The following is a 13,063-nucleotide window of genomic DNA, read 5'->3' on the forward strand; positions in this document are numbered from 1 at the left end:
AAGAGCACTGCTATAGAAAAGCGGCCAAACTTGAAGGCTCGCAGACGTCATTGCTTCGCTCAAGGTTACTTTGCATACTATTTTTAAAAGTATTTTTATCCACTATAACTGTCATTGGCGTGTATAACATAATTTTTAATATCTCATAATTGTATTTTCCTCTTTTGTACTTGCAGAGTATGTAGCATTATGTTGTAGGCTACGCTAACTGCATTATCACGCATTTCTTTTTTCTTTTCTTTTTATGTATTGCCTTATTCTGATTCCCGCTTCCTGTTTTCTCGAGTTTATTTATATTATCTCAGCAGAAATTTATTTCTTCTGTACTTTCTTGCTTTGTAAACGCAATATGGTGCTGGTAATTACATAGTTTATTATGCCCACTACAAGCATATGGGAATGGGCCTAACCAGCGCTGCCTATTTTCACGTGTTGTAATCAAAATAATGTGTAATAGAGATGAAAGATACGGTCTGAATAAGCAGAGGCCGGTGCTGTAAAGACCGCACACGGACGAGTGCAACTTCTGCAGCCCAGCCGGAACACGCTGCCGCAACAGCGCCGACCAGCGGCAAGCTCCCGCACAGAGATCGCGCTGTGCTTGCAGTCGACTCCGGCGCATGGCGCTCCCTGTCTGCTCTCCTTAGGGCGCCTCGAGAGGGCGTTGGCCTCGCTCTCCTGGCTCTCCATGACGCGCAGACGCTGGAGGCGTTTTAAAATATTTCGGCGCGGAACCGCTCAATATGTAGACGGGCTCAGCGGCGTCGCCGCGCCTGTGGTCGGAGATGACGGGCGGATTGATAGCGTCAAGCTAACCATGTTTCTTTAAATCACTGTTCCGCATTAACTAGAAGTGTTCGAACAGCAAAATTTGCGAATCGAATTCGATAAAAAAAAAAATGTGTCCTTAGAAACAGCGAACCCAATATGGAATATTTTATCATTTCTAAACAAAACGAAATGTAAAGTTCGTGAGGAGATCGCACGATCAGAGAGAGAGAGAGAGATTTTTATATTATTTGGTACACGCATGAAACGCTGATGAACACAGGATGTTGCGGCTATGGTGGCGTTCAGGGCATGGAATTCCACCAAGCCCCTCGACTACTACGTCAGGTTGCAGAAAATGAAGGAAAAGGGGTTATAAGGAAATATAAGGAAAAATAAGGAAAAGGGGTTAGAAATGATACCACGCCCATGCTCGCATTAACCCGCCGTAACTCTGCTCTGAAAGGACTGATTTGGAACCTGGGGAAAGAAAGCAAGTTCGTTCGTTGAGAGTGTCTACCAAAGGCAAATTGTTTTTTTTTCCCCCAATTACCGGTTGTTAGAAAGCAGAATAACTGCCTAAGCAGTTAGGGCGAGCATCTTCACAGGTTCCAATGCAGCGGAGTAGAAGGCGGCGAAGTGAAGGATTGCTGGAAGTGATGCAGCGGCATCTGCAATCTTATAACGGTTCAGAAATGCGAATCGTTATCTTGCCCTTGCGTGATTAGTCATCACGGCTCAACTCTCCAATGGCTACACACGGGCGTAAGTGCGCACGTGCGTGTGTGTTTATGATAAAAGTGCATTGGTTAGCAGCGTCGCCGTCGGGCATGGCGTCGAGGAACCACACCGTTGAGGGGCTTTACACACCGTAGATGCACAACGCCACTGGCGGAAGCGCGTGCTACGCGAGCGGCGCCTGCCTCGCTGCTTTTCCAACAGATGGCGCCACGTGAAGGGACAAGCGTGTTCCCGAGCGCAAGAGGGAACGTTTCGCTGATTCTCAAGCGCGGAGGGCCGAAGGTCAATTAAGACAACGACGCAAGTTTAGGGAGGGATTAGGAGGACACGCAATTAGAGCGACAAAGAGCGCCGCGATTTCCTCGCGGCGGACCGACTGCCTTCCGAAATAAAAAGTGAACTAGCATGCGAGCTGCCCAATTGCTTTGTAAGCTACTGGCGACTCAATTTGTCCCTCGTGCATTACGAGTAAAAAACGCTCGTTTGCCAGATTGCTGGCGGGGCTGCAGCGCTGACGGCCTTTCTCGTTTTCATTTGCTGTGGATTTCCATCGGCTCGGCGCTTCAACGTGATGCAGTGAAAACAGAAGCGACGATCAGTGAGCCTCACGTTCTTGTTATTGTAGTTGTTTGTCACATTCTTGCGCGAACCGTGTAGCATTTACTGCATTCACTACGCACACGTGATGAACTTGAAACATCGCCAATCTGGGACCCTGAACGCGAAAGATAAAGCGCACGCTTGAGACTCCGAACAAAACGCAGCAGCAAGGGACGTCATAAGAAGATAACTAAGCAGTGAGAAGCTCTTGATAAAATTACCTATAATGTATAACGAATTAATTATTAGCGATTAATTAAATAATTGTAATGCAACCAGAATAGCCATACCTAAATGTGAAATCGCGAAGACGCTGCGGTGCCACCTTTAATGCTGATGTAGACAAATTAGCCCACCTCATTTCAGTTACGCGCTAACTACACGCTGCTTTCCGCAATGCGGCAGAGAGCCCCCTTCTTTTACAAAAGTGCAGCTCGTCCATATACGAAGTTTCGCTGACGTCCAGCGCTTGAGACAAGAAGCCGAAGCTAAGGGCTTCGAAGGTGAGAATGATACTTTCATTCCAAACCGCAATGACTTATCCTTCTAAGACTCCCAAAGAAAACAAACTCACTGAGCGACTCCTAGTGCTAACTTTAAATCCTTTAAAATACACACACACACAAGCACGCACACATATATAGGGAAGCGGAAGCGAGGGAAGGGCGGGAAATCGTGAGAGGAATACGCAGGAGGCAGAGATCCGGCCTTTCCGCACCATGTCCTAGGCAGGCGACAGTCACCGCGAAACAGCCGAGATAACGGGGCCCGGCGACACCGTACGTCGACTCACGACGACTTCTCTGGAGGATTCCCGCATTCCATTAATTCCATTCTTACGTCGCGAAAGCTGCGCCTCGACACGCTACATGAGAGACGACGCAGAGGACGTGCGCAGACTTACGTCCATCGTTTACGGGTTGTTATTATTTTTTTTTAGACGTGCGCCGAAATCTGGACGCGCCCCACCGTGTAGACAGACGTCGCCTCCCGTTCCCTACTGCGATACGACCCTCAAGTCCAAGGCTCTAATCTGCCGCATCGCGCTCAGAGCATGCAAGAACGCAGCAGAATATCTGAGCCAAGGCTATACTGGTACCTCTGCGGTGAACTCGCATCTCGAACACGTGCAATAAACGCATCAACGTGCAGTCAGCGATTTTTGTTCCTGTAACCAATAAGAAACCATCATTGGATGACGTAAGGCCCATCACCTTAACCTCGTGTGCAGGGAGGTTGATGGAGCACGTGGTCATCTCCAGCACCAACAGACAGATGGAGCAAAAGGGATTCTACCCACACACCACGCTGCGCTTCAGACCAAAGCTCTCTACACAAGACGTGGTGCTGCAGCTAAAGCAACAAATGTTAAACCCAGGAACCAACACAACGGACACAAAAGCCATAATGGGATTAGACCTAAAGAAAGCCTTCGATAATGTCCTAGGCCGACCTAGGTCTCGGTGAGAGAACCTTCGAGCACGCCAGTGACTTACTCACGGAAAGGACGGCAACCCTACACCTAGGATACATCCACGCTGAGGAAATAGAGCTGGGAGCGAGAAGAACAGCACAAGGGGCAGTACTCTCCCCCTTCTTAATCAAGGCAGTTATGATTAGCCTGAGAAAAGTTAGATCAGATAGCCGACCTAAACTGCAGTCCGTATGCCGACGACACCCTCTGTTGGGTGACGAAGAGACCGAGGCCACGCTGCAAAAAACAGCGACCACGGTAGAACGCTGGGTCAAAACTAAAAGCCTCGCATGCTCTCCAGAAAAATCAAATTCTCTTTTATGCACCCACTTCTAGGGGCCGGAAGAGTCGCTAAGACAAACCGGGTATACAAATTAAGATCGGCGAAGGCGAAATAGCCGCAGTTAAAGAAATCCGGGTTTTGAGTCTACATATTACGGAAAAGGGCCACAACGGGGAAATCATTAATAAAATTGAAGCGAAGACGACACATATCACAAGAATGGTTATGAGGGTGGCAAATAAACACCGGCGCATGAAAGAGAGCAACGCACTGAGGCTGATCCATTCTTTCGCAATCAGCCGAATAGTATACGAAGCGCCATCAAATCATCCACATCAAACGGCACAAAGATGAGATGAGCAAGATGAATGGACTCATCTTACAACTTAACAAGCAAAGCTTTGGTCTACCGGTACCCACCAGCACCGAGATATTACTGGCGCTGGGGTTATACAATCATTTAGGAGAGCTCATAGAAGCACATACCACAGCTCAATACACAAGACTAAAACAGTCGGACACAGGTAGATACATCCTGAAGAAACTAAAGATCAAGCTTCCCATAGTAGGCAAAGGCGAATGTGACATCATCCCGAACGAAATCAGGGACAAACTCATCATTCCCCAATTCCCTAAGAAACATGCATCCGATATATCACCCGGAAAGAAGAAGAGAAAGGGCAAAAGCCCTTCACAGAACATACAAAGACGATAGACGGGTACTATACGCGGACGCTGCTGGGAAAATGGCAGAAAAGCCGCAGTGGCCACCAACTTGCCCGAGGACAGACAAGTCACAGCCACCATTCCGTGCGATATCCTATAGAAGAGGCGGAGGAATGCGCATTATCCCTAGCCCTCAACATAGAAGGTGAGGCAACTGTCATCAGTGATCCAAAGACACCGATTATTATTTATGCAAGAGGCATAATGTGCAGAAAGGCACTTAGACTGCCATATTCAATACCCAAAAATGTTAGAAAGGTTCTGAAATGGGCCCCCGCACATTCACATCTCCCCAGCAACGAATATGCCGACGCCTTCGACCGAGGACTCACATACCGGGTCAGATGACTAAGCGGAGACGAAGATGAAGTGTGCGAAAATCCGGCAGCACGGCTACTCAGCTAGAACGAAATCACCGAGCACTAAAAGCTCGGTAGACAGAAATATCCACAATGACATAAACAATTCGACAAAAATGAGGAATGGGTATGGAGGAGACTGCAAACGCGCACATTTCCAACGCCAGCCTCTACGCGCAGAATATATATCAAGTGATCTACGATCCCCCCTGCAACTTATGTGGTGGCATCGCAGACCTCTTCCACATAATTATTATTAGGCAATGCCCCAATAAAAAGCATGCATTAAATATTAAGAACTAAAACGACTGGGAAACAACCATGGCTCGCTCAGACCGTAAAACCCAATTGAATATCATAAACGCTGCGCTGGAGGCCGCCTCCGTCCACGGTACCGAGGTTATCTCCAGCGCATGAGCGAAAGCGTGTTACCAACCCCCGCTAATCTTTTCAAATTTTGGAAATAAATGTTGTACTCTCTCTCTCTCTCTCTCTCTCTCTCTCTCTCTCTCAATGTGAAGTCTACACATGACAGATGACGCGTCGAGGGCATACTGATGGTTGTGCAAAAAAAATTCAATGCCGAACTTTCCCAAGAGAAACGCCACGACCCACTTCCCGTCTAGCTGGCCGAGACACGTCTATGTTTAAATCACCCACAATTACGATGGGTGTGCAGTCGGTAGGGGCGATTCAACGAAACGTGCATACGCTTGGCGTTGGCGGCACGATCTTCGTCCCCGTTACGTGCCGTCCGCCGTCGCCGAGCACATTCCCGCTTCTGTTCACGACGGTGTTCGTAGGTGCGCTGTTCCTCAGCAGTCCGCACCGCACGCGGCCTCCCCATTGCACGGGTGAAAGGGAACTAAGATAAGGTTACGGTGGTTTGCCTATAGAGCCCGTGACCTCAAACCGCAATCCATAGAGAGCATTGTCTATTCCGGTCTTACTTTCTTTATTACGATATTTTTTTTATCACAATACGTTTTCACATTTCTCGCGATTAAGCGCAGCTGCGACATACTGGCGATACACTTTTGCTTTATGATTTAGCTCTTTTAGCTCTGGGGTGGCCGCCATCTTTTTTGCCCACGCACAAAAATCGCTGGAACCTAGCGTACAACACAGCTCCGCTGTAATTAAACCATAACATAAAAGAACCATACTTGGCGCACCGCCCACAGCGAGCGTCCGCGACGCTGCCACCATTAAGTTGGCACGTTCTCAATTTGCAACCACTGGACCCATCCCCTGCCAAACAAAAATTACACATGACCACTTAGGGACGCCGAAATGAGTGCAAACGAGGGAGGGACAGCGAGCGAACAAAGAAATATATATATATCGTTATAATGCGCGATGCGCTGGTCCCATGAGCACGAAGGGAAAACGAGGAAAACGTGTTCTAAAGCGATTTCAAGATGGAATCCACGCGCACGGAGTTTCAGCGGTTTGAGCAGAGAAGCCCTTCGCCGTTAGAAAGAAACGCAAACTTCCATCGTCGTGGGGCGCTCTTCCAAGAAGGCTGCCGCCTTTCCGAGGCGAAGAGTCATTAGGGACACGGGCGGCGAATGCTTCCGTCAGCGGCAAGACTCCGCCCAGTTTGCATTAATTAAATCTCGCTGGCACAGCCAGAACATAGCCAGGCAGTCGTTGAACTGTTTGAATTCAACACAGACTGTTTCCCAGCTTTCGGAGTCGCTCAACAGTTATAGTGCTACCCACTCACTCTTACCCAGTAGGAAAAAAAAAAAGATTGAAAAAAAAAGGATAAGGAAGCTGCAACCGAACGATGCTCCTAAAATTGATAGTCCGGTTATTTGCATTAGAAGGGTTTGATTAGAAGAACTCTTTATCGGGCGGCCTCAGAAAGCCGTTGTCTTTCCAGGTTCTGGTAGTCGGCAAGAGTACGCAGGTTGAAAAGCATACAGTATAGCTTATGTGGTTAATAATTTAGCGCATTCTTCGCCTATAGATACAAAGTGAAGCAATCAGTTACTTAATGATTGGCAGAGAATAATGGAGCTGCCAAAATCAGAACCCACACTACCCTTTCAACTCGCTCACCGTGCTCACCACGCCATCGGTGAGTCACATTCAAACATACGTAACCGCCAAGGAACCGCCTGCAGTCCTCCGTTAATGCACAACACAACACAGTGAAAGCGACAGCTGCGGCGGCTCATCAGACCTTTATGCATCCTTGTGTATCTTGTAGTAATTGCCGCGATGACTTAATGGTGACCTCTGTCATCTGCACGAAACTTGTGACACCACGAAGTGCACCTGTGCAGCATGCTGGGGCGGTGAAACATGGATCTTTTAATCAAGCATTTGGCAAAAATCGATGAAGACTCCCAGCAACACAATTTACAGCACGGAAGACACCGTAAAGCGGCAGCCACATCGTACGATTCCGTGTGCGATTCGACGTACGACGTGTCGTAGCAAGAACCACATCAAGCAAGTTTTCAACCGAGTCCATTATGCTTCAAAAGTCGGAGTGATAGGTCCTGAGACCTATTGGCACGCCTTTTCGGAAGCCCCGCCGAACCCTTTTTCTTTTCTTTTCTTTCTTCCTTTCTTTCTTTCTTTCCTTCACCGACAGCTGCCGCTTTATAAGGTTAACGAGAAGTGCTGAAACAGCTGCAGCAGTTGCTTTCCGGCATGCTTATTTAAAGATGCAGAAATCTACTGACACTTCTTAGATCGCGCCGGCTACTCGTCGGGTACTTCTTTGACATTTTCATCGCGCAAGTCAGGAAGCAAGAGCAACAGGACGCTAGCGCATGCGCTTTGCGCGTTACATGCCGCGGTGCAGTGCATCCAGGATTGCACGATATTTAAAACACCAGCCTTTAGAACGATACGTTGCTAATAAAGCGCGTGACATTGGTCCAGCACATCCGGCCGGTTATATCAGTCCAAATTTGACGACGACCGACGAATGGAACGCTGAGATTGCGCATTCCACGTTGAACGCGAAACGCAACAGAAACGACGACCTCTGCAACAAAACCGAGGACGCCAAGTGCGAACTCCACAGGCGCTCCTCCACGTACTGATCCTCGGGCAAGGTCCGGATCCGGATAAGTGGCCCTTATGCACGACCGGTACGTGTCAATCACGACAGTACCAAAAAGCTGCGCTGTACGTGCGAAAGGGCAGTTCCGAATCCAGCCCGCCCAAACGACAGAGACGGACCCAGGCACACGTCCCCGCCGCACTCTGAACGGCGTTCGGAGCGCGATAGCTGAAACGCGGAGACAGCTCGCCCAAGCCAGCGACGACTCGTAGCCGCTTCCGAGCAGCACAAGGCCGGTGCACATCGACCCGTGACGTCATGCTATCTTGCCCAACTGCCATAGAATCCAACGGGAACGCTCCCAAGTTAGCCGCGGTGATTTTGACATCAGCGCTTTCGTCACGCCGGGCTTGGCAAACGAAATTTCGGTCCAAGTAGTGTGACGTCACAAAGTAGAGTGCACTGGCCTTCTATATAGGAGGCCAACGATTGCTCACCTTCCTGGGCGATTCGACGGCGCTGGAAGAGTAGTGGTCGACGCTGGTGCCCAAGCCATCTACGTCCTTGAGCCGGGACGACGTGGGGGGGAGGTCCACTTCCTCCGGGTACCGGTACTTCTGCGCGAAAACAGACACGGACGGTGTGTGTGAACGGTCACGTCAGTTCAATCACTACATGCTAGAGTGGACGCCACTGAAGTGCACGAAACTACATGCACGGACAAACTGCCGCCCACAGTATATACATCAGGGAGATAAAGGTGGACTGCGTGCTTAGATTAACGTTGTATTGCGTTATACTTCCCACAAAGTGTTCATTGCAGCCTGATACCCAGGAAGCAGCGTTTTCGGTTGGAACCAATAAATAAATAAAGAGAGGAAACAAGAGGTAAGAACAAGGTCAGTCAAATTCTTTTTTCAGGAATCCGGTTTTAGCCGAAAAGCGTCAGCGAAAGCAAGTTGACCCAATTGTTAAGAGCGTTCGGAGTTCAGCAGCGAGCTTATATACGTATGCATGCACACATGCACTCCCGATACAAGGAGACTGGCAACGCCAAGGTCGCGGATCAGCATGTCGCCAAAACCTTGGAGCAAGGAAATGAGCACTATACAGGAGGGACCATTGCGCCGCACGACTGAAGCCAATTTGAGCCCAACACGTGATCATCACGTCAGAGCACACGGTAGGTTTTATTGTTCCCACTCTGCAGGCAGACTTGCGGCAGCGCGACCGCACAAGTGCCGCATCGATTAAACACTACCGGGAACATACATTCTCAACCACTACGCACAGTCTAAAGAGGTCAAGAGGCTGCGTGTCGGGCCGACAGTGCGAGGAAGGAAGCGAAGGCAATGACTTCACAGATAGTTCGCTTGCCAAAGGTGGCTGCGCGACCTAATGCGCCCTCCTAGTTTATTTCCTTTCTCCGTGGCCAAGACAATATATTCTTATTTGCGTCCGTTTCGCCTAACGCTTTGACGAAACTGCGAAAAAGCGTCGGTAGTAGAGGGTACGAAGATGGGTAGGAAAGCAGTCTATAGGTCCTAACAGTCATCACGCTCCAGCCTAGTGCTGGATGAACTGGGCAAGTATACATTGCCACTTAAGCAAAGTAGTATCTAATTTTGTTTTCGTTTTTTTTCTTCCCCCATCTTGGGACACTGTACCTGCGTATTGATGGACGTACATCAAGTCCCATTCCATTTGTGTTCGAATATGAAATGCACTCATTTCTAATTTCTCCATCGCCGTGTGGAGTTGTGCCTTTGCTAGACTACTAGAAAATTTTGCTATTCCCTGTATTCTATGCAACTATGACGATGAAGAGCAGGCTCTACTGTCATACACCAGGTTCCAGCGTCAACAAAGTTAGTGAACCAGACATTGAAAAAAAGAGAAAAAAGAGAGAGGAGGGCAACTTCGAAGCAAGTGAAAGTTGCTGTGGAAAATTACACTCACAGAAAAAAAGAAACGAATTTTCCTGTGGAAATACAAACCAAAGACTGTGAACCCTACTTATGCCAAAGCCCCAATCACTGAACCACCACCGTATGCGATGCCTCGCTATACGCCTCTCGTGAACTTCGATGAAAGACGATGGTCACACGATTAACAGTGATGACGCTCGGCGACCTCACACCTCACTTAGCAAAGGCGTAAAAAGCCTGAACACGAGGAATAAGACGAGCAAAGTTCGCCCGGCAACAAGCATGAGGAAGATGCGAGCACGAAGAGGCAATATCTAGCTCTCTTCAAATGCAACAGCTCGCACAAAGACTGTTTTTGAAGACACTGCAGTCATATAGCAGTCAGATTAGCGCAAAGATAAGGACGTACGTGATAAAAGCAAGCGTTGCAACGGGCATGTGCTGACTTTTATTTCATCACGGGTAATAACGAACAGAGACACAGGCAAAGAAAACATACCTGAAAGTATACTACATACTGAGATCATCGGCACTGAACCAATACAGAAAGCCGAAACTTGCCCATCTTTCAAAATCAACGTTCCTCTTCCTAAGCTATTGTCATGTGAGTAGTGGCTCCAGCACTGCAGGGTTTGCCGAGCTCCCATGCACTTCAGTGACAGTTCTACGCTTCACCCCGCTCCCCCCGCTTACCTCCAGTTCCGCTAAATCTCGAACGCAAACTGAGAATCAGCCCTTTTTTTTTCCCCAATCTCCAAAGATCGCGCTTCTTGGGCAGCCAGCAAAAAGCCAGTCAGCAGGTATTACGGAGCACGTCTCCTTCTCGGTGCCTTCCCACGCCCCACTACGCAGCGCGGCAGGCAATGCAAGCGATCCTTGCGCACACAGACACGCGGAGGAGCTCCGCCCGCGCATAGGACCCGCGGGAACGGCAGCGCCGGAGTACAGGCGGCAGCAGCAGCAGCAGCATGCTAAGAGCTCGGCGATCGCCGGCGCAGACGCCGCATTGCGAGGCTCAGAGAAGAGAGAGGGGAGGCGTTTGTCCACGATGATAAACACGCTGGGACGGCACGGGAGGGCCCGCCAAATCCCCCGAGAGGGATCAGCGCCGCGCTCAGGCCGCGCCTGATGACCCGGGCAGATGGGAGCCACGCACGGCGGAAAGCGGCGGCACGCGCAAGCACGCACGCACGCACGCACGCGATGCTTCCGTCGCTACGGCACCGGCCCTTTTCCCTCTTCCGCCTTCGTGCGCCGCGTCCTTTTAGCTTGGCGGTAAAGGCCTCGATCCCCTGTCGGACAAAAGCGCGGACCCGTGGCCCCACGGGCGGCGGCGAGTGACCGACGGTGGTGTTAGCCAGCGGAGCCGGTACGACGAACTCGACCCACCCATTTCTCGTGTCTGATGCACGGGCATCACGGGACCCGACGTCGCTATGGCGAGAGCGTGGAACGGGCTTGCTTGGGAAGCCGCTGACCCGCGATGCTGCAGGCAGCACCGCCAACGCAGGTGAGACTCCTCCCCACCCCCCACCACCCCACCCCCACCCACGCACACACATTCGCTGCTGGGCGGAGAAAAGGCGACGCCTTCGCGTCAACAACGCGCCCGGCGCTCTTGTCAGGCAGCAGCTTTGGAAAGTGGAATTGTCTGACGGAACCGCAATGTTGGCATCGGGCAAAAAGCGAACTGAAATGATAAACGGTTGGCTGCACAGTAAACAGCGAGCGTGAGTTGTTGTGCCATTACCACAAGCCCGGATTCCGAATCTGCAAGATGCAGAATTTATCCTGCGAGCTCCCAAATTCTCCCTTCACAAGTCAAGATGCTGAGCCGTCAGGCAGCGGTGCTCTGCGGAGAAGCATCGGCGAGCAGCATGTTCAGACATGCACACAAGTGCCAGACAGCCCGGCGCCGCACCTCCTTTTGCCTGGAGGTCACCGCGCGCGCGAACTTTGAACCGGGTGGCCAGCGCGGTCGCTGGTTGGACCCCTCGGACGACCGTCGAGTGCTGACTTTGTATTGGGCCGTTTGAGTGACAATGGTTCCTCGGGGATTGAACCCAGATTTCTTCCTCACGCTACTCGTACTGTTCTAAATTTCTAGCCATGCGTTCTCCCCTCTCTCCGCTACCTTGTCGGTCTTCGGTAATCGCAAAGAAACACGATCATGAGCAAATGTAAACCTAGCGAAAGCTGACATCAGTATGGTATGCTTATGTTATCAATCATCAGAATAACCCGACTTCCCGCAAAAAGAAAGAAAAGAAAGAAAACAGTCCCGAATTGGGGGGGGGGGGTGAAGCGTCCTCATTTCGAATCCTTTATCGTGGGCCGCGTGACGTGAATATCACTTTTCTTTTTATTATCGTCCCTCACTGGCTAGTCATAATCACCATCCTATTTTCATGTCCACTGCCCAGTATGACGGCCTCCCCCAGCGACCTCCAATTACCCCTGTCTTGCGGTATTTGATTCCAACTTGCTCCTCCAAATTTCCTAGTTTCGCCATCCCAAATAATTTTCCGCCTTCTTGACTGCGTTTCTCTTCCAATGGCACCCGCTGTGAAAAATCTAATGGACCAGCGGTCATCTGCTGTACGCATTACATGGCCAACTTAGCTCCGTTCTTTCTTTCTCTTAATATCAACTAAACTAGAAAATCGGCTATTCCCGTCTGCTCTCTGATCCACGCCGCTCTCTTGCCGACTGTTCACGTATGCGCCTAAAATTTTTCGTTCCATCGCTCTTAGCGCGGTCCTTACCTTGTTCTCGAGCTTATTTCTTAACCTCCAAGTTTCTGCTTCATATGTGAAGGCACCGGTAGAATCCAATGATTTTACAGTGTTCTTTTGAACGAATGTGGTAAGCTCCCAGTCAGGATTTGGTAATGCCGGCCGTATGCACTCCTACCCATTTTCTTTTGTAAGTTTCCTTCTCGTGGTCAATGACACCTGTGATATATATATATATATATATATATATATATATATATATATATATATATATATATATATATATATATTGTCAGGATTGGGGGCTCAATCCCATCGCTCGAGATCCGTTGCCAAGATTGGAGTCCGGCATGAATTCGAAGGTAGCTGGCCCATGCCGTCGTCCAACTTATCCACGCTGAGGACGTTGATGAAGGGAAGAACT

At 49.7% G+C, this 13,063-nt stretch overlaps 1 protein-coding gene across 8 annotated transcripts in view; it reads right to left on the reverse strand.

Moving 5' to 3' along the window:
* dlg1 (discs large 1) overlaps positions 1-13,063 on the reverse strand; it is a 764,145-nt gene that overhangs the window by 617,122 nt on the left and 133,960 nt on the right. For all 8 annotated transcript variants that reach the window (XM_065447249.1, XM_065447255.1, XM_065447241.1 and 5 more), the window contains one exon: positions 8,474-8,593. In XM_065447249.1, the coding sequence (XP_065303321.1) occupies positions 8,474-8,593 (120 nt within the window). The remainder of the gene's footprint in view (positions 1-8,473; positions 8,594-13,063) is intronic.

This window comes from Dermacentor albipictus, chromosome 1, assembly GCF_038994185.2.
Source record: "Dermacentor albipictus isolate Rhodes 1998 colony chromosome 1, USDA_Dalb.pri_finalv2, whole genome shotgun sequence".
In the NCBI taxonomy this organism is placed as follows: Eukaryota; Metazoa; Arthropoda; class Arachnida; order Ixodida; family Ixodidae; genus Dermacentor; species Dermacentor albipictus.